This window comes from Balaenoptera musculus, chromosome 7 (genome assembly GCF_009873245.2).
Source record: "Balaenoptera musculus isolate JJ_BM4_2016_0621 chromosome 7, mBalMus1.pri.v3, whole genome shotgun sequence".
Taxonomy (NCBI): Eukaryota; Metazoa; Chordata; class Mammalia; order Artiodactyla; family Balaenopteridae; genus Balaenoptera; species Balaenoptera musculus.
In genome coordinates, this window is record NC_045791.1 from 106767754 (window position 1) to 106795368 (window position 27615).

At 39.1% G+C, this 27615-nt stretch overlaps 1 protein-coding gene across 3 annotated transcripts in view; it reads right to left on the minus strand.

The window, feature by feature from the left end:
• The window catches only part of USP40 (ubiquitin specific peptidase 40), a 93564-nt gene that overhangs the window by 7457 nt on the left and 58492 nt on the right, over positions 1 to 27615 (minus strand). For all 3 annotated transcript variants that reach the window (XR_005020562.1, XM_036857414.1, XM_036857413.1), the window contains exons 22-29: positions 18378 to 18414; positions 16708 to 16772; positions 13245 to 13319; positions 10230 to 10356; positions 8141 to 8235; positions 6699 to 6817; positions 2565 to 2630; positions 82 to 292 (exon numbers count right to left, since the gene is read on the minus strand). Coding sequence is in view for 2 of the 3 variants with exons in the window: in XM_036857414.1 (XP_036713309.1) it covers positions 82 to 292; positions 2565 to 2630; positions 6699 to 6817; positions 8141 to 8235; positions 10230 to 10356; positions 13245 to 13319; positions 16708 to 16772; positions 18378 to 18414 (795 nt within the window). In the remaining variant the exon portion in view is untranslated. The remainder of the gene's footprint in view (positions 1 to 81; positions 293 to 2564; positions 2631 to 6698; positions 6818 to 8140; positions 8236 to 10229; positions 10357 to 13244; positions 13320 to 16707; positions 16773 to 18377; positions 18415 to 27615) is intronic.

A 27615-nucleotide genomic window follows, 5' to 3' on the forward strand; every position in this document is an offset into this window, starting at 1 on the left:
TCCCTGTCTGTGGAAAACTGCAGTTAATTATTCACTATGCCAGTGAGGCCCGATTTCCCTGAGGAAGCCCCACAACTTTACCCAGCTAGGTACTGGAAGCCACTCAAACTTTTCAGGAAGGTATTTGGCAATTTCAATTTTCTCCACAGGAAGAGAATAGAAATCGGCCACTTGGTGCCTCAGGGAGCCAGCCGTCCAGCCTCGGGCAGTGTCCCACACCAAGTCCACGGGCAAGGCATATGCCCTCTTGCCAGGGAGGCGCATCTGTGTCCTCAGCAGCACATGCTGGGGGCTGCATCAGAAAACAGTCAAATGTCAGATTTGCAATGAAATGGGAAACATGCAATAACTACGGCAGGTGTGAACAGCAAAGGTTCTCCTCTGACTCTTGTTTTTTTTTTATAAGGAGAGATTTCCCCCTAAACCCTGAATGCTAGTGGGAAACCTTTACTTTGATTTCCTTCAATCCTGACCCAGAATGGAGGTGAGCTCCCATTCTGAGTCCACAGCAGAGTCCCTGGGGAGGCAGCAGGCAAGGCTGAAGGCGGAAGAAGAAGTTCCTCAGTGGGGCGCGGAGGGAAGAGGACTGGAGACAGAGCTGAAAGGGCTGGCAGGGCTATCCCGGTGATGAAAGGGAAGACGGGTTTCCCGCTACGGCGACTTCCTAGGAAATGCTGATTTCAGAACCAGAATCTGTGAAGCTGGCAGAAAACTTAGCCAGGGAGAAGAAACTGAGGGCTTATAGTTAGGAAGAGAAGATGATGGGAGTAGTTGTAAGAGCAAAGGAAACCTTTGCAGGAGATGAGCACAGATAAGAGGTCCTTGAAGGAAGAGAAAGAGGAGAAACATTCAGAAAGGTCGGAAAGAAATTTAGACGTATGGAGATTGTTTTAGATAGGACGTGAAATAAAAACTACAGATAAGAATTGGAAGGTGGAGAGGAGAAATGAAAACTTTAAGGATGGTGAGACAATGAACGATTTTAATGCTGTATTTCTATTATACTGGTGTTTTTATCTAAAGAAAGGGTAACACAATTGGAGGAAACAGGCAACGCAGGGAGAGCGAGGGCCCAGTGAATTAGGAGATTGGACTGAAAGCGGGGGACTGTGGTCAAGAAGGAAGTTTTGAGAGGGTGTAGGTGTTGTTGAGGTCAGTGAGCAGAGCTGAGGTCCCAGAGCATACAAAGTGTGGTCAGTGGAGATGCAGGAGTTGCCAAGGAGGTGACAGAGTCTGGGTGAAGACCACGAGGAGCCAGGGTCCTCACTGAGGGAGGGCAAGAGTGCTCTGGAGGTCAGTCGAGGACAGAAGCGCGGATGGGGAAGGGGGTCTAAGTAAGTGCACAGCACGGTCTTCAAAAGGACACTTCTCATGACAAACATGACAGAGGGTCAATTTATATTATGTAATATAATATATTCTATATTATAGAAAGAGCTCACACAAATTAGACTTTTTTCTAAGACCCCATAAAAAACAGGCGAAATATATGAAACAATTCACTCACTCACAAAATACAAATGGTTTACAAGCCTTTGAACAAATGCCCTAATCTTACTAGCAATCAAAGCATTGAAGCAAATGAGACAAGATAACCATTTTTCATTTATCAATTTAGCAAACATTTAAACAATGACAACATTCAACGATGGTTCCATGGTGAGGTGAAATAAATACTTAGAAACACAGCTTGTGGAAACATAATGGTATTAACTCACCTGGAAAGGAATTTAACAAATAAGAGGTTTAAAATGTCCATACCATTTGATCCAGAAATCCCCCTCCAGGAAACTACTCCTAGTAATACAATTTGCGTTAAGAATGCATTTTTATAAAACAGTGGGATTAAATGAAGGTCACACGGTTGAAAGAGTAGAGTTGTTATACAACAGGAGGGCAACAAGAATCATCGTGTCACATCAGGTAAAAGGAATCTTAATATTTGGTGTTACTGATAAAAATGTCTTATAAAAGAATGTCCTATAATGAAAAAAAGAATAGGTAGGTTTGAACGTGGACAACTTTGGGGTGCTTCTTTATTCCATAAATAATTATTGACTATGACAAAGGCACTGTCCTAGGTGTTGGGGATGCAGCAGTGACCAAAAAACAAAGTGCTCGCTCTCACAAAACTTACACTCTAGTAGTGGGAGACAGATAGTAACTGATAATTCAATAAGCGTATGTCAGGTGATATTAGGATGAAAAAAGTAGGACAAGGGGCAGCATGTCAGGTGTTACTATCAATCGGTTTGACAACAGACTGTCTGCAGGCACTGATAAGAGCTTGGGATGAGCATCTTGCTTATACTTCAAGATCATTATGGGTTCAACATGCATTGGGACTTACTGAAAAATTCTGTTTCTATGGAAAAATGAGTTCTAAGATCTAGACACCAGACATACAAACACATTTCTAGAACACAATCTGTTTTAAGTTGCCAGACTCCTTAGAAGCAGTGAAAAGAACACTTAAAAAATTTAACACCTTAATCGATAGTAAGGAAACTATCCATTGGGATCAGACAAGTGTATAATTTTGTATGTGTAGTAGGACATCTTACCCCAAGTTTTCTTCTTTCTGAAGGGGCTCTAAGCAGATCTCAGTTCTCTGTCCCAATTTATACTCCCTGATAACAAATGAAACAAAATAATATCGAATGACATATCACATAATTTTTTCAAATTTTTTTTTTTACCAATTTCAGGTATTTTTTTTTTTTTTTTTAATTTATTTATGGCTGTGTTGGGTCTTCGTTTCTGTGCGAGGGCTTTCTCTAGTTGTGGCAGGCGGGGGCCACTCTTCATCGCGGTGCGCAGGCCTCTCACTATCGAGGCCTCTCTTGTTGCGGAGCACAGGCTCCAGACACGCAGGCTCAGTAGTTGTGGCTCACGGGCCCAGTTGCTCCGCGGCATGTGGGATCTTCCCAGACCAGGGCTCGAACCCGTGTCCCCTGCATTGGCAGGCAGATTCGCAACCACTGCGCCACCAGGGAAGCCCTCAGGTATTCTTAAGTGAAATATTATACCATTTAAGAACACTCAAAATTTAAGAGACTACCATGAACAATTATACACCAAAAAACTGGACAACGTAGAAGAAATGGATAAATTCCTAGAAACACACAACCTACCAAGATTGAATCATAAAGAAACAGAAAATCTGAACAGACCAATTATGAGTAAGAAGATTGAATTGGGGGCTTCCCTGGTGGCACAGTGGTTAAGAATCCACCTGCCAATGCAGGGGACACGGGTTCAAGCCCTGGTCCAGGAAGATCCCACATGCTGCGGAGCAACTAAGCCCGTGAGCCACAACTACTGAGCCTGTGCTCTAGAGCCTGCAAGCCACAACTACTGAGCCCACGTGCTGCAACTGCTGAAGCCCGCGCACCTAGAGCCTGTGCTCTGCAACGAGAAGCCACCGCAATGAGAAGCCCGCACACCACAACGAAGAGTAGCTCCCACTCACCGCAGCTAGAGAAAGCCTGCGTGCAGCAACAAAGACCCAATGCAGCCAAAAATAAATAAATAAATAAATAAAATTTATTAAGGAAAAAAAAAAGATTGAATCAGTAATCAAAAACCTCCTAACAAAAAAAAGCTGAGGACCAGATGGCTTTACTGATGTATTCTACCAAAAGAAGAATTAATACCAATCCTTCCCAAACTCTTCCAAAAAAAAGAAACAGAACAGGTGGAACACTTCCAAACTCATTTTATGAGGCCAGCATTACCTTGATATCAAAACCAGACAAGGACATTATAAGAAAAGAAAATTAAAGGCCAATATCCTTGATGAACATAAATGCAAAAATCCTCAAAGAAATATTAGCAAACCAAATTCAACAGTACATTAAAAGGATCATACACCATGATCAAGTGGGATTTCTGCAAGGGATGCAAAGATGGTTGAACATTCGCAAATCAATTGGTGTGATACAACCATGTTAACAGAATGAAGGAAGAAAATCATAACATCTCAACAGATGCAGAAAAAGCATTTGACATTCTTTCACATTAAAAATTCTCAACAAACTGGATATAGAGGGAATGTACCTCAGTGCATTAAGGCCATATATGAAAAGCCCATGGCTAGTATCATACTCAATGGTGAAAAGCTGAAAGTGTTTCCTCTGAGATCAGGAATAAGACAAGGATGCCCACTCTTGCCACTCATATGCAACACATTTGTGGAAGTGCTAGCCAGAGCAATTAGACAAGAAAAAAAAAAAAAGGCATCCAGATTGGAAAGGATGAAGTGAAGTTGTCTCCATCTGCAGATTACATGATGATATTTATAGAAAACTCTAAAGACTCCACCAAAAATCTGTTAAAACTAATAAATGAATTCAGTAAAGTTGTGGGATACAAAATCAATATATAAAAATCAGCTGCATTTTATATACCAATAGTAAATTATCAGAAAGAGAAATTAAGAAAACAATCCCATTTCCAACAGCATCAAAAAGAATAAAATACTTCGGACTAAATTTAACCAAGGAGGTAAAAGATCTGTATACTGAAAACTATAAGACACTGATGAAAGAAATTGAAGATTCAAATAAATGGAAAGATATTCCATCATCATGGATTGGGAGAACATTGTTAAAATGTCCATACTACCCAAAACAATCTACAAATTCAGTGCAATCCTTATCAAAATTTCAGAAGCATTTTTCAATTAGAAATAGAAAAAACAGTTCTAAAATTGGTATAGACCCACACAAAAGACCTTGAATAGCCAAAGCAATCTTTTCTTAAGAAAGAACAAAGCTGATGGCATCATGCTCCCTCATTTCAAACTATACTATAAAGGTATAGTAATCAAAACAGTATAGTACCAGCATAAACACAGATACATACATCAATGGAACACAAAAGAGGCACTTCCCTGGTGGTCCAGTGGTTAAGACTCCTCACTTTCACTGCAGGGGGCATGGGTTCGATCCCTGGTCAGGGAACTAACATCCCGCGTGCCATACAGCATGGCCAAAGAAAAAAAAAAAAGAACACAATAGAGAGCCCAGAAATAAATGCATGCATATATGGTCAATTAATTTATGACACAGGAGCCAAGAACACACAATGGAGAAAAGAGTCTCTTCAATAAATGGTGCCGGGGGGAACTGGACAGTCTCATGCGAAAGAACGAAACTAGACCCCTATCTTACACCTTATGCAAAAATCAACTTAAAATACATTAAAAGATTTGAACGTTAAGACCTGAAATTGTAAAACTCCTAGAAGAAGACAGAGGAGTAAGCTCCTTGACATCAGCCTTGGCAATGATTTTCTGGATTTGACACCAAAAGCAAAAGCAATAAAAGCAAAAAGAAACAAGTGGGACTACATCAAAATAAAAAGGTCCTGCACAGCAAAAGAAACCATCAACAAAATTAAAAGGCAACCTATGAAGCAGCAGAAAGTATCTACAAATCTAAGGGGTTAATATTTAAAGTATATAGAGAACTCATACAACTCAATAGCAAAAAGCAAACAATCTGATTTAAAAATGGCAGAGGACGTGAACAGACTTTTTTTTTTAAAGAAGACATACTTATGGCCAACAGGTACATGAAAAGGTACTCAACATCATTAATCATCAGGGAAATGCAAATCAAAACCACAATGAGGTATCATCTCACACCTGTTAGAATGCTTATCATCAAAAAGACAAGAGATAGCAAGTGTTTTTGAGGATGTGGAGGAAAGAGAACCCTTGTTCAGTGCTGGTGGGAATGTAAATTGGTTTAGCCACTATGGAAAAACAGTATAGAGGTTCCTCAAAAAATTAAAAATAGAACTACCATATGATCCAGCAATCCCACTTCTGGGTACCTCATGAAAGGAAATGAAAACAGGATCTCAAAGAGATTATCTGCACCCCCATGTTCATTGCAGCATTATGCACAGTAGGCAAGATATGGAAAAACCTGGTGTCTGTTGACCAATGAAGGGATGAAGATGTGGTGTATGTATGTGCGTGTACACACACTCATACACACACAAAGGAATATCATTCAGTCGTTAAGAAAGAAGGGCATCCTGTTGTTTGAGACAACATGGATGGCCCCTGAGGGCATTATGCTAAGTGAGATAAGACAACTGCTGTATGGTATCACTTATACGTGGAATCTAAAAAAGCTGAACTAATAGAAACAGGGGCTAGAATGGTGGTTTCCAGGGACCGGGACTGGCTGGAAAGGGGAGATGCTGGTCACAGGGTGCACACTCCCAGTCATCAGCTATAATCAACATGCTGTACATGACATCCCCAGAGCGCATTCATCTTATGACACTGAATTATATATACTTGCAAGTTGCTAGTAAGAAAGTAGATCTTAAATGTTCTCACAAAAAGGAAATGGCGATTATATGATGTGATGGAGGTTGTTCGCTAATGCTATGGTGGTAATCATTCTGCAATATATGTCTGTCAAATCAATAGGCTGTACACCTTAAATTTATACAGTGTTATATGTCAATTATATCTCAATAAAGCTGGGGGGAAAAAACAATCAAAATTTTGTCCACAGTCTCTGGACCACAGTAAAAACAGATGAAACTACATTTATACTTAATATGAGAAACTGAAGTTGTCTCAGAGTTTAATTTATGATAAAAAGTATCATCCACATGACAAATGTGGAATGACCTAGAACGGGCTGTTGAGGAGTGTTCACTGAGAACCCTACCTGAGCTGCTGATAATGGGCTCGTAAGAGCCTGCCGGGGCGCTTACTTTCCACCGTCCAGGCTCTAAGGAAGGCGGGCGATGGGATGGAAAACTCCGAGAAGGAGGGCAAGGTCATGGCCTAGAAAAGAAACAGACATCTGAAAAAGCACTCTTAAAAATAGACTGCTTTAGGAAAAAAAAATGAAGCGCTACACAGTGACATTTAAGGGAAAGAGTATCTTAAGTAATGATAATATCTACCAAAAACTCCACAGGAATATCGTTTAAATGAAATTAACCCTGAGTAATTTTTGTATTCCTCTCTACTGAAATCAGCCTGAAAGATAAGTGACTTTTCTGCTTCTAAATCTGAGCCAAAAGCTCCTTTTCAATGATTATGTTTTAGAAAATGAAACTTTAAAATTAATTTCTATATGACTATGACTCGAGTGGAGGCCTCTCTAATAAAAGCAAGGACTCGTCTTCAACTTCCATCTGTGCTAATATAATTCAACAAAGGTTGCTCTGCCATGGAAATAACTTCTGATTTTGAAATATTTCAGAATCTCTGGATCCAAATGCTAGGCCCAAACCGCTGTACTAATTCTGCAGGGGTGGATAACTATTTATATACTTAGGCTGTAGTATATAAAATGGCCAATATTCATCCGTTTTAAATCTAGAAACAGCAATTTTGTATCTTTTAATCTAATATAAGAAAAAAAGTCTCTTTCTACTTGTTCTTATTAGAATAAGACCATTTGGTTTTTTTTGAGGAAGGTATTTCAGATATTGAAGACACACAGAAGAAGTCAATCAATGACTGATATTCACCTTACATGCACCTACACTTTTTCCTTTAAGAGCAAGAAGGGATGTTCATTTTAATCCAACGAGAATAAGATGCTTCTTAAGCATTTTGTGTTGTGTTCAGCCCAGCCTTTCCATTTGGACAGAACACCCTGCCTGTGAGTATTAATGTCCAGGAAAACAATACAGTATCTAGTTTAACATCCTAACATAAAGCTGATATTCTGACCTCCTGGGCAATTGACGACACAGCTTTTACTAACAACATTTAACACATGAATCACAATGACACAAAAACAATGTAAATAAAGGAGTAAAGTGAATGCTTTACAAATGTTCCAACAAATGTTTCCCTAAAAAATCAAAATGAACATAAGCTGCAAGTCACTGAGGAGATTTCAAATGAAAGCACAGCATGCCTGTCAGAGAGGGGATAAATGAAAGCCACAGGCAACTGGTAGAAACAAACCCAGCGAGCTGTCTGAGCACTATGTGTGTGTGGCCTGTTGGGTACTCACCACTGAACATGGCATGTAGCACATGCCCTATCAGAACAGACTGTAATTGAGGGAAAGGAAACAGAAGAATATATTAACATCTCACTGGAAGCAGCCAGTCCACCACCAAGGCGCGCTGCAGGGGGAAGGCTGACCTGAGACTTCAGCTCCCCCACGGCAGCGTCTTCTGAGATTGCAACGTCTCCCAAGTAGCGGAGGGAAACTTCTGCATGCGCGTCACTGGGAGCATCTACAAAGGACAGAGCAAGATGTTTGACAGGAGCTTTGGACGTACTTAGTTCTTATTTCTGAAATACAGGCCACGTTTTGATACTGCAAACGGGTTTAGTACAATTCCATCCAAGCAACCCAGAATCTGAATTCCTCGAGTCAGCCCCTCAGGACTTCACGGGGAGGAAGCAGGGCCCAATAGGTGGGCAGCCAGGGAGCATGCTGTGGGCACAGCACCAGCTCTTCTCACTAGCATGGCTTTGGGGGATTTGACACTTGTGCTGTCTACCTGGAATGCGCTTTCCCACACCCTCTCCCTCCTCAAAGAGGACTCTGCTGGTTGGGTACTCCGCCCTGCTCTCATCTTTGATTTAACCTGCTTCTCTCTCGTAGCACTTGTCGCAACTTGTTACTCTTTTGTCTGTTTTCTTATGTGTGTGTATACATGTGTTTTTTACATATATATATATATATATATATATTTTTTTTTTTTTTTTTTTTTTTTTTTTTACCTAATCTATCTCCCCTACAGAACATGATTTTCAAGAGAGAACAGGTCATCTATCTTGTTTGTCTCTCCAGTGCCAGGAATGGTGGGTGCCACACAATAAATGTCCAATAAATGTTTATTGACTGAAAGAATTCTTGACAATAGGAAGGCCTTTCTACATTTGCTTTAAAAAGGGGAAAACAAAATGCTCTCTCATATAAAACTCTGGATATAAAAGTTGAGAACTAAATTTGAAATCAGTAATTTGACTCATTTTTGCTTTAGTTAAATGTCTTTGCTTACTGCTGGGCACACTGCTAATGCATAATAGGAAATTAATTATAAGTAAATTAAGTTAAAAAGCTCTCTTCAGGAGCGGTTCTTCTTGTGTCTTAAGGATGCTGTAAGTACTACCTGAAAGACACTTTTAGGAAATTCTCAGAAATAAAAACATTTGCCATATGTTGTGATACAGAAGGACTACCAAAAAAATGAACTGTTTTTTTTACTTTCACGGAGAAACACACTGCTTTTTAAGTTGTAATTATTATTCTATCACAAAATCATTTTTAGAATTGTTTAACATGTCTAATATAACTCAAACAAAAAATAACTTAATGCCAATTTCATAGCTAATTCAACATGAAGTATTTTATTGCTCTTGTATAATCCTAACTTCAAAAAGTAAGGAGATCATTTATGTTAGTTTCAGTACTGAATTTTAAAAGATAAAAAGAAATATAAGTATATAATACTTCAAGGCATTAAAAAAGCTAAATAATTAAGCACGATAAAAGGAAAAAAATATAAAAACTTGGTCCTACTCAAAATATATTCTCTTTATCTACAGTTACAAAGGAGATTAACTTGTATCTTCTTATAATGAAGTGGAAACCCACTTTTTACAATGGCAATTCAAACTCCCTGCCTTTGCTCATCATGACGTGTGTGCTGAATTCTGCCTGTGGAGAAGAAACTTAGACAGAGTGAAATAATATGTTTATCCCCTGTCTGTGAGTCTTCTCAGAAGTCAGCAAGTTGGAACGCCCTTGAAGGAGCTCCTGGGTGGCGGCAGCAGAAAGAACAGGAGCTGCATGGGGTCCGGACTCCAGCCTCTCCGCCCCTTGGGGCCGCAGTGAAGTCACTGGAAGCGACTGAAGCTTCAATGTCTTAGTCTGTTACAGTAACTGGGGCCGCTATTCCTATGGCCATGAGGCGCTTAAGAGGTGATATTATATAACAATTCCTTGAAAAAATGTAATATATTGCTATAATAATAACGATAATAAAAATAACAGATGGCAAATGAAAGGTAAAGCCAAAAAAAAGATGGTATTTTATAGAGGTTACAAACGACTGTATAAAAATAGTATGGTATTATTATTATACTATGAATTATAGAATAGATTTTGATTTTCAACCTTATATTTAAAACATACATATTTCAGTTGCCTCTCAGCAGAAGCAATCGTTTTACTTTTCTTTATGACACACTGGCTGCTGTAGTTCCGCTGCACTCTCACCTTGGATGGAATCAGCTCTCCAGACGCCGCCCTGAGAAAAGGTACAGTCTGTCTGGTCCTGATGACTCTTCCAGCAATGCAAGGGACCCCGTGGCTGGTACCACCAGATGGGCACCTTCAGGAAACCCTGAGGAATGGAGATTTCCAACTGCTGTGATGCACACAGATTAAGTCAACTTCTACTTCCACAGAAAGAAACTTTTTTTTTTTTGGCCATGCCAAGCATCTTGTGGGATCTTAGTTCCCTGACCAGGGATAGAACCTGTGCCCTCGGCAGTGAAAGCAAGGAGTCCTAACCACTGGACCACCAGGGAATTCCCAGAAAGAAACATCTTGATACAGAAAATGTTCCTGAATTTATTTTTCCTTAAGATGTATGTATTAACTGTCATGTATTATACTTGTTTACTGTTTTTACAATCAAAGTTTAAAATCATAAAAATCAGTCTTTAGGATGACTGGGACCAATGTTCTATATCTTCTTTTTTTAAATTTCGTTGCACTGGGTCTTAGTTGTGGCTCGCTGGCTCCTTAGTTGCGGCTCCAGGGCTCCTTAGTTGTGGCATGCAAACTCTTAGTTGCAGCATGCATGTGGGATCTAGTTCCCTGACCAGGGATCAAACCCGGGCCCCCTGCACTGGGAGCGCGGAGTCTTATCCAATGTGCCACCAGGGAAGTCCCTGTTCTATATCTTAGTAGCTACAGTAAGTGAAAAGTATAAACAAACTAACAAAACATTTGACAGAACAAACTATATAAATGTTTTCAGGCATTGTAAGAGCACCACAGCACAATGCACCAGTTACATGCAGTTTTTATTTATAAAAGTTTCTAAAGGAACTTTATAGAGATCCAACAACCGATTGATCTAAGGTGCATTCCTGTATACCAACTACATGAAATAAACTCATCTCCTTAAACACATTCTGTAATTTCAGTTTTACTAATTTAACTGGTTCTTCCCCACCCCTTTTTTGAGTGGGTAAAGAACTTGAATAGATTTACTAAATGAAAGATCAGTTGCTATTACAGTGCTCAATTTCCAACAACAGAAGATGAGAATGTGAAAAAAAAACATGTATTTTAAATACGTATTTCAAGAAATGCATATTAAAATGAGAATATTTTTCTGTTTATCAAATTGGTGAAGATTAATAAATACTCAACTTCCATGCAGTAAATAAATAAATGTAAATCAGAGCAAAAAACTCCATTTTTTTTCACCTGTCAAAAACCAGAAAGTCTAATAATATTCTACGTTGGTGAAACTGTGAGTAAAGCTGAACTCCTGTCAGTTGGTTCCAGGAGTGTAAGCTGCTGCAAAGTTTCTGGACGGTAAGTGGGTGCTGCCAAAATTTACAGTGCCCCAGCCCTCTGACCCAGCCATTCCACGGTCAGGAGTTCCCGTCTGATACACTAGCGCGTGCACGCAGAGATAGTCACTGTACGTCGTTTATGGTAGCAAAAACCATGGAACACTCTCAGGGTCCCTCTTTAGAAGTATGGTTATATTACGGTAGGCCATAACTTTTGACAAAGCAATTTCAATTCTAGGAATATCCTGTAGATACATATGGGCAAAATGGCAAATAAACGATATTTTTGGCAGTGTTATTTGTATCAACAAAAGACTGGATACAACCTAAATATTCTTTGAAAAGAGACTGGTTAAAAAATAAACCATGGTACCTCCATGTACATCAAACAGAATGAGATAACATTGTGGGTACTGATATGGCGTACATATGGGGGTAATGAAAAAAGCTAGGTGCAGAATAGGGTGTCAAGCTTATAATCGTTTGTGTAAATAAAAATATGTATATACATATGAATGTGTACATATATGTTATGTATATACACATACATACGTGTGTGTGTGCATTAAAAAGCACGTGCCTCTGGAAGGATACAGAGGAAGCTGGCTGCCTGTGGAGGGAGGACCCCAAGTGGCTGGAGGACAGGGGGGATGGGGGATACTTTTCCTGGCCCAGCTTTTTATACACTTTGAATTTTGTATCATGAATATTATCAATTCAAAAATTAACTTTAAAGAGCATGGTATAAAATACAACAGAATTCTATGAAGTCATGATAAAAAATAAGGTGGGTCTGTATGTGCTGATGTGAGATCCTCAAGATATATTAAATGAATAAAAACAAACAAAAAACAAAAGGTATAAAACAGTGCATAGAATATGACCCCCTTTATGTAAACTTTGAAAAGGATACGCACATATTTACATTCAGCATACAAACAGGCATAATTTTTTTCTTGGAAGGATACACAAGGAAAAATAAGTTTATTGTGGCTCTTTCTGGAGAGAAAGATATGGGAGAAACTTCTGTTTATCATTTTATAGCCTTCTACACTGTCAGAGTTTTCTAATCATAAGCAAATGATTATCTGAATGCTGGAATTCTGGGTCATTTTCATCTTTACATGTGTCCACATTAAAAACAAAAACAAAAACAAAAACAAACTAATAAGTAATGGCTTTTCCAAGTGGAAATACACAGTGTCTATGGAAAAGCAGTAGTGTGAGCCCTCTCACAGACCCACATTAGGACTGTAAACTTGGTACGACTCTTTGGGAAAACAATTTGGCTTGTTAATTCCATCTTTAGAATTGTCTTAAGAAGGATTTATATTTATTACTATTTATAAGAACAAAAAATTTAAAATAAGCTGAAATCTGAATAACAGGGATATAGGTGAATAAAACTGTGGTAAGTCATATATTGGATATAATGATTGTTTCTGGATTTTATGGTCAGGTTAAAAAATAAAATATAAAAAGTAGGAAATAAAACTGTACATACAATTTGATTTTATAGGAAGAAAATATGTAAAGATGTAAAATATGGTAGCTGTCTGATTGGTAGGATTTTGGGCAAGTACTCTATTCTCTTTATGATTGTATTTCCCCATTTTCACACAATGAGAACATATCATCCTTGCAATCATAAAATAGTAACTGTTATTTACAAAATGTCTGTTCAGGAGCAAAATCTTACCAGAGGAGGAAGTTTTCCTTCAATTAAAAGCAAAGTGTCTCCGGAACAGAGCATAAGCTCTTTCAGTGCTGCATCCTGGGAAAACAGAAAGTGAAAGTCTTTTTTGTCACTTATGACTTCTGAAAGGAACAAAGAGACCATTGTATCTTTTTTTAAAAACTCTATGCCTCTATTACCCTTTCAAGAAATAAGTAAATGAATAACAAAGCAGATATTGAAGAGATGGAAATAAGCTAAAACCATAAAAAAGTATATCATTATGTATTAAAACTGTATAATTATGAACTGTAAAAGATTAAAGAAGGGAGATGGACGAGATAAGAAATGACAGATTAATTTATAGAAGATAAAATTTTAGTTAAGCCTAAAAGATGGGCTGGATTTGGGAAAGCCAGAGGAAACAAGAAGGAATTTCTCGAGGAAAGAAGAACACGGCGAAGTCAAGGTTAAGTCAAGAGTCAGCATGACTTGTTCTGGGGAAGAGCTAAGAGACTAGATTAATTAGAATGGGAGGTATCCGCTGGAGAGTAACGGGAAAGAAAACTGGGTTGGAAAGGTGGTCACAGGTCAAAGGGATGTGGAACAGAAAAAAAGGAGTTTTCAGTTGCTTTAAAAAGGCCACTCAAGATTTCTGCGAAGGGAGTTTTTAAAGATCAATCTAAGCTGCCACACCTGTGACATACTGAAGTGGGGAACACATGGGCTCAGGGAAGCCAGTTATAGTAGCTTAGGTAAGAGGCAAAAAAACACAAAAAACCAAAAAAACAGGGCTTGAACCAGGAGGCCGGCAGTGGGAATGGTCAAGAAGGAGTGGAAAAACTGATTGAAGGCTGAGACCAAATATGACGGATGTAAGGTAAGTAGCGTAAGCCACACTTCAGGCTGCAAAAGATCAGGATGGGAAAGTCAAGCAGCAAATCTGGGAAGCGGAGCCAGTTCTGAGGGTAATGAGTTTGCTTTTAGATGAATTGTTTGATACTGATTTGGGAATTAATAAGAGGAGAAAATAAGGAAACCATTTGACTAGATATACTCTTTTGACATCCAAACTGTATGTCCTGAAGATTCTTTGAGGTTCACTTCTTACTCTAGGCAGTCAAATTCCTGGCCAGGACTCAAGAGGAGCCTCTCTGTATTATCCCCGACTGTTACACAGCAAGGACTGTTCTCCGGAAGGCCCTGCTTTAGATCAACCTCTGCTGATGTTCAATGCCAGTGTCTCACTGAACAGAAAGCAGGCGGATAAAGATGGGGGGAAAGGGGAGTGAGCACAATTGTCTAAGCTTTCTCACAGAGCTTTATTCTGGGTCTACTTCTAAGGCCATGGATTTGGACTGTAAGGTCTGATGCTGCTTGGAGCAACAATAAGATGATTAACCAACATGAAAAGATGCTCACATCACTAATTATCAGAGAAATGCAAATCAAAACTGCAGTGAGGTATCACCTCACACAAGTCAGAATGGCCATCACCAAAAAGTCTATAAGTGGGGCTTCCCTGGTGGCGCAGTGGCAGAGAATCTGCCTGCCAATGCAGGGGACACGGGTTCGAGCCCTGGTCTGGGAAGATCCCACATGCCGCGGAGCGACTAAGCCCGTGAGCCACAGCTACTGAGCCTGCGCGTCTGGAGCCTGTGCTCCGCAACAAGAGAGGCCGCGATAGTGAGAGGCCCGCGCACAGCGATGAAGAGTGGCCCCTGCTCGCCGCAACTAGAGAAAGCCCTCGCACAGAAACGAAGACTCAACACAGCCAAAAATAAATAAATAAATAAAAATAAGAAAAAAAAAAAAGTCTATAAGTAATAAATACTAGAGGGACTTCCCAGGTGGCACAGTGGTTAAGAATCTGCCTGCCAATGCAGGGGACACAGGTTCAATCCCTGGTCCGGGAAGATCCCACATGCCGCGGAGCAACTAAGCCCGTGCGCCACAACTACTGAGCCTGCGCTCTAGAGCCCGCGAGCCACAACTACTTAGCCCGCGTGCGACAACTACTGAAGCCCACGCGCCTCAAGCCTGTGCTCCACAACAAGAGAAGCCACTGCAATGAGAAGCCTGCACACCGCAATGAAGAGCAGCCCCCGCTCACCACAACTAGAGAAAGCCTGCGCATCAATGAAGACCCAATGCAGCCAAAAATAAATAAATAAATTTATTTTAAAAAATAAAAAATAATAAATGCTGGAGAGGGTGTGGAGAAAAGGGAACCCTCTTGCGCTGTTGGTGGGAATGTAGATTGGTACAGCCACTATGGAGAACACTATGGAGGTTCCTTAAAAAACTAAAAATAGAGCTACCATATGATCCAGTGGTCCCACTCCTGGGCATATATCCGGAGAAAACGCTAATTTGAAAACATACATGCACCGCAATGTTCACAGTGGCATGATTTACAACAGCCAAGACATGGAAACAACCTAAATGCCCACTGACAGATGAATAGATAAAGAAGATGTGGTACATATATACAGTGGAATATTACTCAGCCATTAAAAAAAAGAAATAATGCCATTTGCAGTAACACAGATGGACCTAGAGATTGTCACACTAAGTGAAGTAAGTCAAAGAAAGACAAATATCATATGATATCACTTACACGTGGAATCTAAAAAAATGATACAAATGAACTTATTTACAAAACAGAAATAGACTCACAGACATAGAAAACAAACTTATGGTTACCAAAGGGGAAAGCGGGGGAGGGATAAATTAGGAGTTTGGGATTAACATATACACACTACTATATATAAAATAGAGATAACCAATAAGGACCTACTGTACAGCACAGGAAACTATACTCAAAATCTTATAATAATCTATAATGGAAAAGAATCTAAAATAGAATATATATACTTAACTGAATCTCTGTGCTGTACACCTGAAACTAACACAACATCGTAAATCAACTACACTTCAATAAAAATTTTTTAAAAGAAGAAGAAAAAAGAAGATTAACCAGATTCCAACCATCCTGTGATAACACTGCTCCTAAGTCTACCCTAAGAGTCTGGGCTGGATTTAGAGATGCAGTTTGAATCAGAGGCTAAGTGATTGGTTGGTAAGATGAATTCTGCCATCATTAACTCACAGAGAAACTCTCAGATTAAAATATTCAGGTTTCAAACTTCAGAGTGTATCTTCAAATTCTTTCACTGGTTCAAATGTCTTTTGTTCTCTGTAGTTCTCTGCCTGTTAATGAAGAACTACTACTAGAGACATATTCTCTTATCAAAAGAGGACTCAATACAGATGTTAGATATGTTCCCACTTAGCTGAAACTTTCCCTCTGACTCTATGAAAAAACTTCAATAAGGAAAAAGTAGACCCACACCTGGATTTGTATATCCTAAAAAAAAAGTAAAGCTTTCTCTAGAATTTATTCACATGAGTAGGGTGGTATCCTTATGAAAATACAAAATAAACACAATCACTTTACAAACGAAATGTACAGAAATAATCTTACTTCTTCACATAAGGCCTCCCCAGCTTCATAGCACCAATCCATTTTTCGTAAATGCCATGCGTCTCCTATGAAGGAATCAAAATCAGATGAAAAAGAATTCAGAACAATATGCTTTAAGAGTTTGTCAGGAATGACCCTTCTGGATAAATGAGTATCAAATGGGATATGATCTAATAAGTATTAATTTTTAAAGTAAATTATCTCTTCCAGGGCCTGAAAAAAATTAAGTCGTTGCCCGAACTTGGTTAATTTTCTCTCTATTCCACCATGAACTGTATACTTGCAAATAAAAATAAGACTTGGTACTAGTACGCAACATCTACCTACACCTTTATTATTTACAAGTACACACGCATCCACATCACACGTTAAGCATAGACAGACGTACGTACATAAGCACAGAATCCCTCCTAAAATCACGAAGTTGAGTTCTATTTCACTGTCTTAGACGAAAATACACGCTAGCATTGCTCAGCAACTGACAAAATGTACAGCAAACCTGTCCTATCCAATCAGCAGCGATCTAACGAAAGCGTGTCCTTGTGGCACAGTGCTTCAATGTAGTTGGTACAAATGAACACTTATGAAGGTTAATCAGTTTTTCAGCATGCTTGCTACACACGACATGGGGAGAGAATCTTTTTCGGGGAGAGGGAACTGAGCAAAAGTTGGAAATCCTGATGGTTAAAAAACGAGCAATGTTTTATAACAGTCAACTCCCCCACCCACCGAAAGAAGCTACAGATGAAGGAAGAAACATAGACCTCACATTTATCCCGCACAGGCCACAGGTTTTGAATCCCAATACTGTTCTTTGTAGACCCTCTTTTGTCATCGGTTCTAGTTTTAAATGCAGTAAGATTTATATCGATATTTAACTTAATCTAAGTTTGTTTAAAAAAAGCCCCAGTAAGTTAAGAGTTAACACCATTACTTCTTAGCACAGCATGGTAGAAAGAAATCAGAGTTCTGAAATCAGAGCCACTTAGCTACTTGCTCTGTAACACTGGGTAAGTCGTTTAACCATTTTCAGCATCTGTAAAGTGGGAACGGGGGATGATCCCTGCATGGGAGGACTACTGTCGAGATGACCTGAGGCACCGCACAGAAACTCCTAGAAGTTGAGCAAGTGAATGTCCCTGCCAGATAACGGAGCCCCACGCTTCCACTCTGGTGGAGAGAATGGCAGGCACTCACTCCAATGAAAGCAGTGTGATGTCTCCTCAAGCTCGCTCCCCTGGTTCCACCTGGGTAGCCACTTCAGGATACCCTGGGTTTATGTTTTCATTCATATTACATTCCCTAATCTATACACAGAAATACTGGCATGAAACACAATGCACTGAAATTCTGAATCCGTGAGGTTAAAAAAAGAAATTCAGCAAAAGATCTAGGAAATTCCAGAGGGTCTAAATCTTAACTGTATCTCTTTTGTACCTTTGTTGTTTCCTATCTAGGCTCTCTTTCCTTAGAAGCAGGCTAACCTACAACTAGTTTTCTTTTAGCCTGCAAACAAGAACCAGGAGAATTATGTACGTATAGAAATGTAAAGCATAACTGACAACCCCGGAGAAAAAAAAAGTTTGAAAACTTTTCATTAGGCTTATAGAAAATTTATTATAAGTAAAGGATGTGGATAAACTTACGTATCATCATGTTCTGTAACTTACCTGATAGGCCAGATTTCTCCAGCATTACCTTTAAACACTGTAAGAAAAAAAAACTATGTTCATTAGTTGTTCTATATCTGAGTTACAGTATTGCGAGAAACACCCTGGGCCTATCTGAGTCTGATTATACTTAGTAATTCTCAAATAGATAAAGATACACACGGTGCAGTGATTAAGTAAGCGCTTCTTAAGGGCTAGGTGGTGCCAGTTCAGCAGAGAAAACCAGTTTCCGGTGTTCGCAACCAGGTCTATCTAAAAGTTCATCCACTTCCAGGACTGTGGTATGATTCATTTCTTATGAGGACTAACAGTGTATTTTTGACCAGATGTGATTAATTAGGCTGATTTCACAGAACTCTGACTCCTATAGAAGGAGATTAGCTTTTATTTATCATCTAAGAAACAACTGGTCATACATCCACTCATGAGGGAAGAACTACGCATACTGTGAGCTCATGGCACAATTCAATAAACGAGACACGATTAACAGACGTTTAAACAAAACAAAAATAGTCATAAAAAACTCCCAACTTCTTGAGGGGAAAAACATTCTTAAATAAATTTAGGGCAAAGGAGTATGTAAAATTTCATTTATACTATAATAGAGCAGAAGGGAGTAGTACAAAGGATGATCACTGCTGCCCTGCTTGGATTAGGAGAAAAATGGTAAACAATCCAGACATCCCTGGATTAACAGGGGAACATTTAAATAAACTAAGAGAGGTCTTAAAACAATTAAAAGGATAAAAGAGATTTATATTTACTGGTCTTAAAAGATCTTTAAAATATTTTAAGTGAAACAAAGTTCTGGGATCCCATTTATGATTTTTAAAAAAACCATGCAAGTCAAGCTCTTATTTCTACACGTACATACATACCCACACATTGGTACACACACAGCAAAGGTACAGAAGGATACACTCTACTGATGTGGATAAGATTATACTGTCCAATGACAACAGTGACTTCTGGGGAAGGGACAAGAGTAGGGTGGTGACCAAGGGGGATTTTTAGTCCCCCCAAAGTTTAAAAAATAAGACTAAATCCACAATTACTTGTCTGATTAAAAATAAAAGAGACTCTAGAATTAAAGATTGTTTAGAAAATGACGACAATGACAACACAGTATGTTAAAACAGGGAATGGGACCAAAGCCATATTCAAAGCAAAGTGCAGTCTCAAAGGCCTCCGTTATTTAAGAAAAACAAGCAATTGAGCATTCAACCTAACTGTGTTCCAGACAGAGGAAACTGCCAGTGTAAAGGCCTGTTTGAGGAACAGCATAGTGACCAACGTGACTGGAGTGGAGCGAGCGAGAGTAATAGTTAGACATCTTTTTTTTTTTTTTTTTAAAAAGATACCAAAGGGCCAGATCACACAGGGCCTTGCACGGTCACTCAGGGGCTCCCCCCCTCACCCCGAGTGAGATGGGAAAGCAGAGCAGGGTTGTGTGCAGAGGACTGACTGATCTTACACTTTAAAGCATTACTCCACTTCTTTGTAAGAACACACCCTGGGAGGTGTCAGGCTGGAAGGAAGGAGATCGGTTAGGAAGCTGCTGGAATAATCCAGATGAGAGGTGAAGGGATGACAGCAGTGGAGGGAATAAGATGTGATCAGATCCCAGGTAAATCTTGATGGCAGAACCAAAACGATTTCCTGAAACACCGGTTATGAAGTAAGAAAGAAAAGAATCAAAGATGATTTCAAGGTTTTTGGCCTAAGCAAGCAGAAAATGGAGCCACCATAATAGAAAAGGGAAATGTGAGTGAAGTATGTTTGAGAGAGATCAGGAGCTCTGCTGTGGGTGTGCTATAATTTGGGATGACAATCAGACAACCAAAGAGTAGCTGGACATATGAATATGGCATCTACGACTTGAGCACGAGGTGCTCACAAGGCAGAGAGAAGAGGAAGCACAGACTGAGAACGGGTAGGCCTGAGAGGTGGGAGGAAAACCTAAAGAGCTGCGGTCTTCTCAAAGCAAGTGACAAAAGTCATCAAGTATGTCACTGCTGCTGAATGAGCAAGTAAGATGAAGACCGAGACCTGCTCACCAGACACAGCAACATGGAGGCCACTGACAGCCTTGATAGAGCAGTTTCAGCTGGGGGAAGGGGGGTGGGTGGGCACAGGGAATGAATCTGCCTGCAGTGGGTTCAGGATAGAACAGAAGAAAGACATACACGTCGCACCTTTGAAAAGTTTTGTGGTTTCCGTTCTTTGAAACGAAAAAACACTAAAGTTACCCAAGGCCACATCCCAGGCACAAAATGACTAACCATCTCTTCCTCTAAGTAACTGCTGCCTTTCCAATGATATCTCTAGTCCCTCTTCACACTTCCAACCTACAAACATAAATAAGATACTGAATTGCCCCCCAATTCTTGATAGCATCCAATCCAAGATTAGCCCTTATCCCTCCTTAGAATCATCTAGCACAAGTCCAAACCTTATCAGGGACACTCTAATGTCTGATTCCTATGATATGTATCGCTTGCTGGCAGTAAGTCAATAATAAACCTTTTTTTAAAGCTAAAAAAACCCCCAAACAAAAAACGTATTAAAGTTAAAAGGCAAATGAAAACCTGGGAAAATATTTACAGCTTGTAACAAAGGGTAAAAAAATATTTTATTTAAAAAATGTTTGGGGACTTCCCTGGTGGTGCAGTGGTTAAGAATCCACCTGCCCATGCAGGGGACACAGGTTCAAGCCCTGGGCCGGGAAGATCGCACATGTCGCGGAGCAACCAAGCCCGTGCACCACAGCTACTGAGCCTGTGCTCTAGAGCCCTCAAGCCACAACTACTGAAGCCCACGTGCCTAGAGCCCATGTTCCATAATAAGAGAAGCCACTGCAATGAGAAGCCTGCACACCATAACGAAGAGTAGCCCCCACTCGCCACAACTAGAGAAAGCCCGTGTGCAGCAACAAAGACCCAACGCAGCCAAAAATAAATAAAAATAAATTTATTAAAAAATTTTTAAAAATCGTTTTATCATGCAAAATTTCAAACACATGCAGAGGACAGTAAAATGAACCCTCCAGTATCCATTGCCGGTCTCAACTCCTGCTGTGGCCAGTCTTGTTTGTCAATACCCCACCCACTCCCCCTGACTTGCTCCTCACATTCTTTTGAAGCAAATGTCAGGTATCATTTCATTTATTGATATTCAGTACTCAGCTCTAAAAGATGAAGATTCTTTTAAAAAAACGTAACTCTTAAATAATTATAATATCTAAAAAAAATTAAGAATTCCTAAATAACAAGTATTCTGTCAGTGTTCAAATTTCCGTACTTTCTCTTAAACTGTTACTACAGTTCTTTTGGTTTGAATCAAGGGCCACATAAATTCCATACATTGCACCCACCTGCTATTTCTCCTAAGTCTCCTTTAACCTACAGGCTGTCTCACACTGCAGTTGATTTCCTGAAGAGGAGGAGTTTCCCACTTCGGGACAGTGCTTACTGCAGGCCTGTGGTGCACGTAACAGGTCCCTCTGTCCCCTGTACTTCTTCTAAACTGGTACTCAGACCTAGAGGCTTGATCAGACTCAGGTCCACATTTTTTTTCTTTTGGCAAGAAGAGCACGGGTATTGTTTTGACTAAATGTCTGGGTGTTGCTCTTTTGGAGCTGTTAGCAGTTTATCAGAATCCTTGTTTAGATCCATTAATTCATTAGGAGTTGAAAAACAGTGAGAGTCTAAAATTCTTCCTTCATTTTGTTAGCTGAGATATGTCTATTAAAAAAATCTTCTCATTATCTATTTGGTTGATGTGAGGTATAGTTTGCAAAGAAAAAGATAAATGCTTGATTCTTTCATTTATGGTTCCCTAGCATCCACTATAGGTAAGCAATGAATAGCATATTTTTTAGGATCACTGTGAACTCATGGATTTTATGTATGTGTGAATCAATTTTCATTATTATTCCCACTGAGGTTCAAACTCTTATCTTCAGGTTGGCTCCTGACTCTCTTTGCTGATCCCAGAGGTCTTTGCTAGCTATACTGTTTTCTGTCCTGATAAGATCTTCCAGGCTCATCATACACTTTCCTGACCTAGATACACAACCAGCCATTACTCCGAGAAGCCCTAGTTCCTCTAGGAAATGGTATTTAGTGACCACAACCTGAATGCTGGGGTGCTTGCTACTACCAGGTTGATCACTGTTTCTACAAGCCATTTCAGGGGACAGAGCTAGAAAAATAATTTTTTAAAGAAAAAATATATCAGGTTCATTCTGACTCTTCTAATTCAAATTCAGGAGCACAAGGACTTCCCTGGTGGTCCAGTGGGTAAGACTCTGTGCTCCCAATGCAGGGGGCCCGGGTTCGATCCCTGGCCAGGGAACTAAGATACCACATGCCATGGGGCAACTAAGCCTGCATGCTCTAGACCCTGCATGCCGCAACGAAGTGCCTGCGTGCTGCAACTACAACCCAACGTAACCAAATGAATAAATAAATAAATAGAATCCACCACAGGGCAGACAGAAGAAGCAAGAAAAACTACAATCCTGCAGCCTGTGGAACAAAAACCACATTCACAGAGAGACAGACAAGATGAAAAGGCAGAGGGCTATGTACCAGATGAAGGAACAAGATAAACCCCCAGGAAAAGCAACTAAATGAAGTGGAGATAGGCAACCTTCCAGAAAAAGAATTCAGAATAATGATAGTGAAGATGATCCAGGACCTCGGAAAAAGAATGGAGGCAAAGATCAAGAAGATGCAACAAATGTTTAACAAAGACCTAGAAGAATTAAAGAACAAACAAACAGAGATGAACAATACAATAACTGAAATGAAAAATACACTAGAAGGAATCAGTAGCAGAATAACTGAGGCAGAAGAACGGATAAGTGACCTGGAAGACAGAATGGTGGAATTCACTGCTGCGGAACACAATAAAGAAAAAAGAATGAAAAGAAATGAAGACAGCCTAAGAGACTTCTGGGACAACATTATATGCAACAACGTTCGCATTATAGGGGTCCCAGAAGGAGAAGAGAGAGAGAAAGGACCAGAGAAAATATTTGAAGAGATTATAGTTGAAAATTTCCCTAACATGGGAAAGGAAAGAGCCACCCAAGTCCAGGAAACGCAGAGAGTCCCATACAGGATAAACCCAAGGAGAAACATGCTGACACACATAGTAATCAAACTGACAAAAATTAAAGACAAAGAAAAATTATTGAAAGCAGCAAGGGAAAAACGACAAATAACATACAAGGGAACTCCCATAAGGTGAACAGCTGATTTCTCAGCAGAAACTCTATAAGCCAGAAGGGAGTGGCATGACATATTTAAAGTGATGAAAGGGAAGAACCTACAACCAAGATTACTCTACCCAGCAAGGATCTCAGATTCGATGGAGAAATCAAAAGCTTTACAGACAAGCAAAAGCTAAGAGAATTCAGCACCACCAAACCAGGTCTACAACAAATGCTAAAGGAACTTCTCTAAGTGGGAAACACAAGAGAAGAAAAGGACCTACAAAACCAAACCCCAAACAATTATGAAAATGGTAACAGGAACATACATATCGATAATTACCTTAAACGTAAATGGATTAAATGCTCCAACCAAAAGACACAGGCTTGCTGAACGGATACAAAAACAAGACCCATCTATATGCTGTCTACAAGAGACCCACTTCAGACCTAGGGACACATACAGACTGAAAGTGAGGGGATGGAAAAAGATATTCCATGCAAATGGAAATCAAAAGAAAGCTGGAGTAGCAATACTCATATCAGATAAACTAGACTTTAAAATAAAGAATGTTACAAGAGACATATCAGATAAAATAGACTTTAAAATAAAGAATGTTACAAGAGACAAGGAAGGACACTACATAATGATCAAGGGATCAATCCAAGAAGAAGATATAACAATTGTAAATATATATGCACCCAACATAGAAGCACCTCAATACATAAGGCAACTGCTAACAGCTATAAAAGAGGAAATCGACAGTAACACAATAATAGTGGGGGACATTAACACCTCACTTACACCAATGGACAGATCATCCAAACAGAAAATTAAAAAGGAAACACAAGCTTTAAATGTCACAATAGACCAGATAGATTTAATTGATATTTATAGGACATTCCATCCAAAACCAGCAGATTACACTTTCTTCTCAAGTGCACACAGAACATTCTCCAGGATAGATCACATCTTGGGTCACAAATCAAGCCTCGGTAAATTTAAGAAAATTGAAATCATATCAAGCATCTTTTCTGACCACAACGCTATGAAATTAGAAATCAATTACAGGGAAAAAAACGTAAAAAACACAAACACAAGGAGGCTAAATAATATGTTACTAAATAAGCAAGAGATCACTGAAGAAATCAAAGAGGAAATCAAAAAATACCTAGAAACAAATGACAACAAAAACACGATGGTCCATAACCTATGGGATGCAGAAAAAGCTGTTCTAAGAGGGAAGCTTATAGCAATACAAGCCTACCTCAAGAAACAAGAAAAATCTCAAATAAACAATCTAACCTTACACCTAAAGGAGCTAGAGAAAGAAGAACAAACAAAATCCAAAGTTAGTAGAAGGAAAGAAATCATAAAGATCAGAGCAGAAATAAATGAAATAGAAACAAAGAAAACAATAGCAAAGATCAATAAAACTAGAAGCTGGTTCTTTGAGAAGATAAATGAAATTGATAAACCTTTAGTAAGACTCATCAAGAAAAGACAAGGAGAAGACTCAAATTAACAGAATTAGAAATGAAAAAGGAGAAGTTACAACAGACACTGCAGAAATACAAAGCATCCTAAGAGACTACTACAAGCAACTCGATGGCAATAAAACGGACAACCTGGAAGAAATGGACAAATTCTTAGAAAGGTATAACCTTCCAAGACTGAACTAGGAAGAAATAGAAAACATGAACAGACCAATCGCAAGTAATGAAATTGAAACTGTGATTAAAAATCTTCCAACAAACAAAAGTCCAGGACCAGATGACTTCACAGGTGAATTCTATCAAATATTTAGAGAAGAGCTAACACCCATCCTTCTCAAACTCTTCCAAAAAACTGCAGAGGAAAGAACACTCCCAAACTCATTCTATGAGGCCACCATCACCCTGATACCAAAACCAGACAAAGATACTACAAAAAAAGAAAATTACAGACCAATATCACTGATGAATAGAGATGCAAAAATCCTCAACAAAATACTAGCAAACAGAATCCAACAACACATTAAAAGGATTATACACCATGATCAAATGGGATTTATCCAGGGGACACAAGGATTCTTCAATATATGCAAATCAATCAACGGGATACACCATATTAACAAACTGAAGGAGAAAAACCATATGATCATCTCAATAGATGCAGAAAAAGCTTCTGACAAAATTCAACACAACTTACGATAAAAACTCTCCAGAAAGTGGGCATAGAGGGAACCTACCTCAACATAATAAAGGCCATATATGACAAACCCACAGCAAACCTCATTCTCAATGGTGAAAAACTGAAAGCATTTCCTGTAAGATCAGGAACAAGACAAGGATGTCCACTCTCACCACTATTATTCCACAGTTTTGGAAGTCCTAGCCACTGCAATCAGAGAAGAAAAAGAAATAAAAGGAATACAAATTGGAAAAGAACTAAAACTGTCACTGTTTGCAGATGACATGATACTATACATAGAGAATCCTAAAGATGCCACCAGAAAACTACTAGAGCTAATCAATGAATTTGGTAAAGGTGCAGGATACAAAATTAATGCACAGAAATCTCTTGCATTCCTATACACTAGTGATGAAAAATCTGAAAGAGCAATTAAGGAAACACTCCCATTTTCCACTGCAACAAAAAGAATAAAATACCTAGGAATAAACCTACCGAGGGAGACAAAAGACCAGTATGCAGAAAACTATAAGACACTGATGAAAGAAATTAAAGATGATACAAACAAATGGAGAGATATACCATGTTCTTGGATTGGAAGAATCAATACTGTGAAAATGACTACATTACCCAAAGCAATCTACAGATCCAATGCAATCCCTATCAAATTACCAATGGCATTTTTTACAGAACTACAACAAAAAATCTTAAAATACGTATGGAGAAAAAAAGACCCCGAAGAGCCAAAGCAGTCTTGAGGGAAAAAAACGGAGCTGGAGGAATCAGACTCCCTGACTTCAGACTATACTACAAAGCTACAGTAATCAAGACGCTGGCACAAAAACAGAAATAAAGATCAATGGAACAGGACAGAAAGCCCAGAGATAAACCCACGCACCTATGGTCAACTAATCTATGACAAAGGACACAAGGATATACAATGGAGAAAAGACAGTCTCTTCAATAAGTGGTGCTGGGAAAACTGGACAGTTACATGTAAAAGAATGAAATTAGAACACTCCCTAACACCATACACAAAAATAAACTCAAAATGGATTAGAGACCTAAATGTAAAACGGGACACTATAAAACTCTTAGAGGAAAACATAGGAAGAACACTCTTTGACATGAATCACAGCAAGATCTTTTTTGATCCACTTCCTAGAGTAATGGAAATAAAAACAAAAATAAACAAATGGGACCTAATGAAACTTCAAAGCTTTTGCATGGCAAAGGAAACTACAAACAAGACAAAAAGACAACCCTCAGAATGGGAGAAAATATTTGCAAATGAATCAACGGACAAAGGATTAATCTCCAAAATATATAAACAGCTCATGCAGCTCAATATTAAAAAACATACAACCCAATCCAAAAATGGGCAGAAGACCTAAGTAGACACTTCTCCAAAGAAGACATACAGATGGCCAAGAAGCACATGAAAAGCTGCTCAACATCACTAATTATTAGAGAAATGCAAATCAAAACTACAATGAAGTATCACCTCACACCAGTTAGAATGGGCATCCCACTACTGGGCATATACCCAGAGAAAACCATAATTCAAAAAGACACATGCACCCCAATGATCACTGCAGTACTATTTACAATAGTCAGGTCATGGAAGCAACCTAAATGCCCATCGACAGACGAATGGATAAAGATGTGGTACATATATACAATGGAATATTACTCAGCCATAAAAAGGAAGGAAATTGGGTCATTTGTAGAGACATGAATGAATCTAGAGACTGTCATACAGAGTGAAATAAGTCAGAAAGAGAAAAACAAATATTGTATATTAATGCATACATGTGGAACCTAGAAAAATGGTACAGATGAACCGG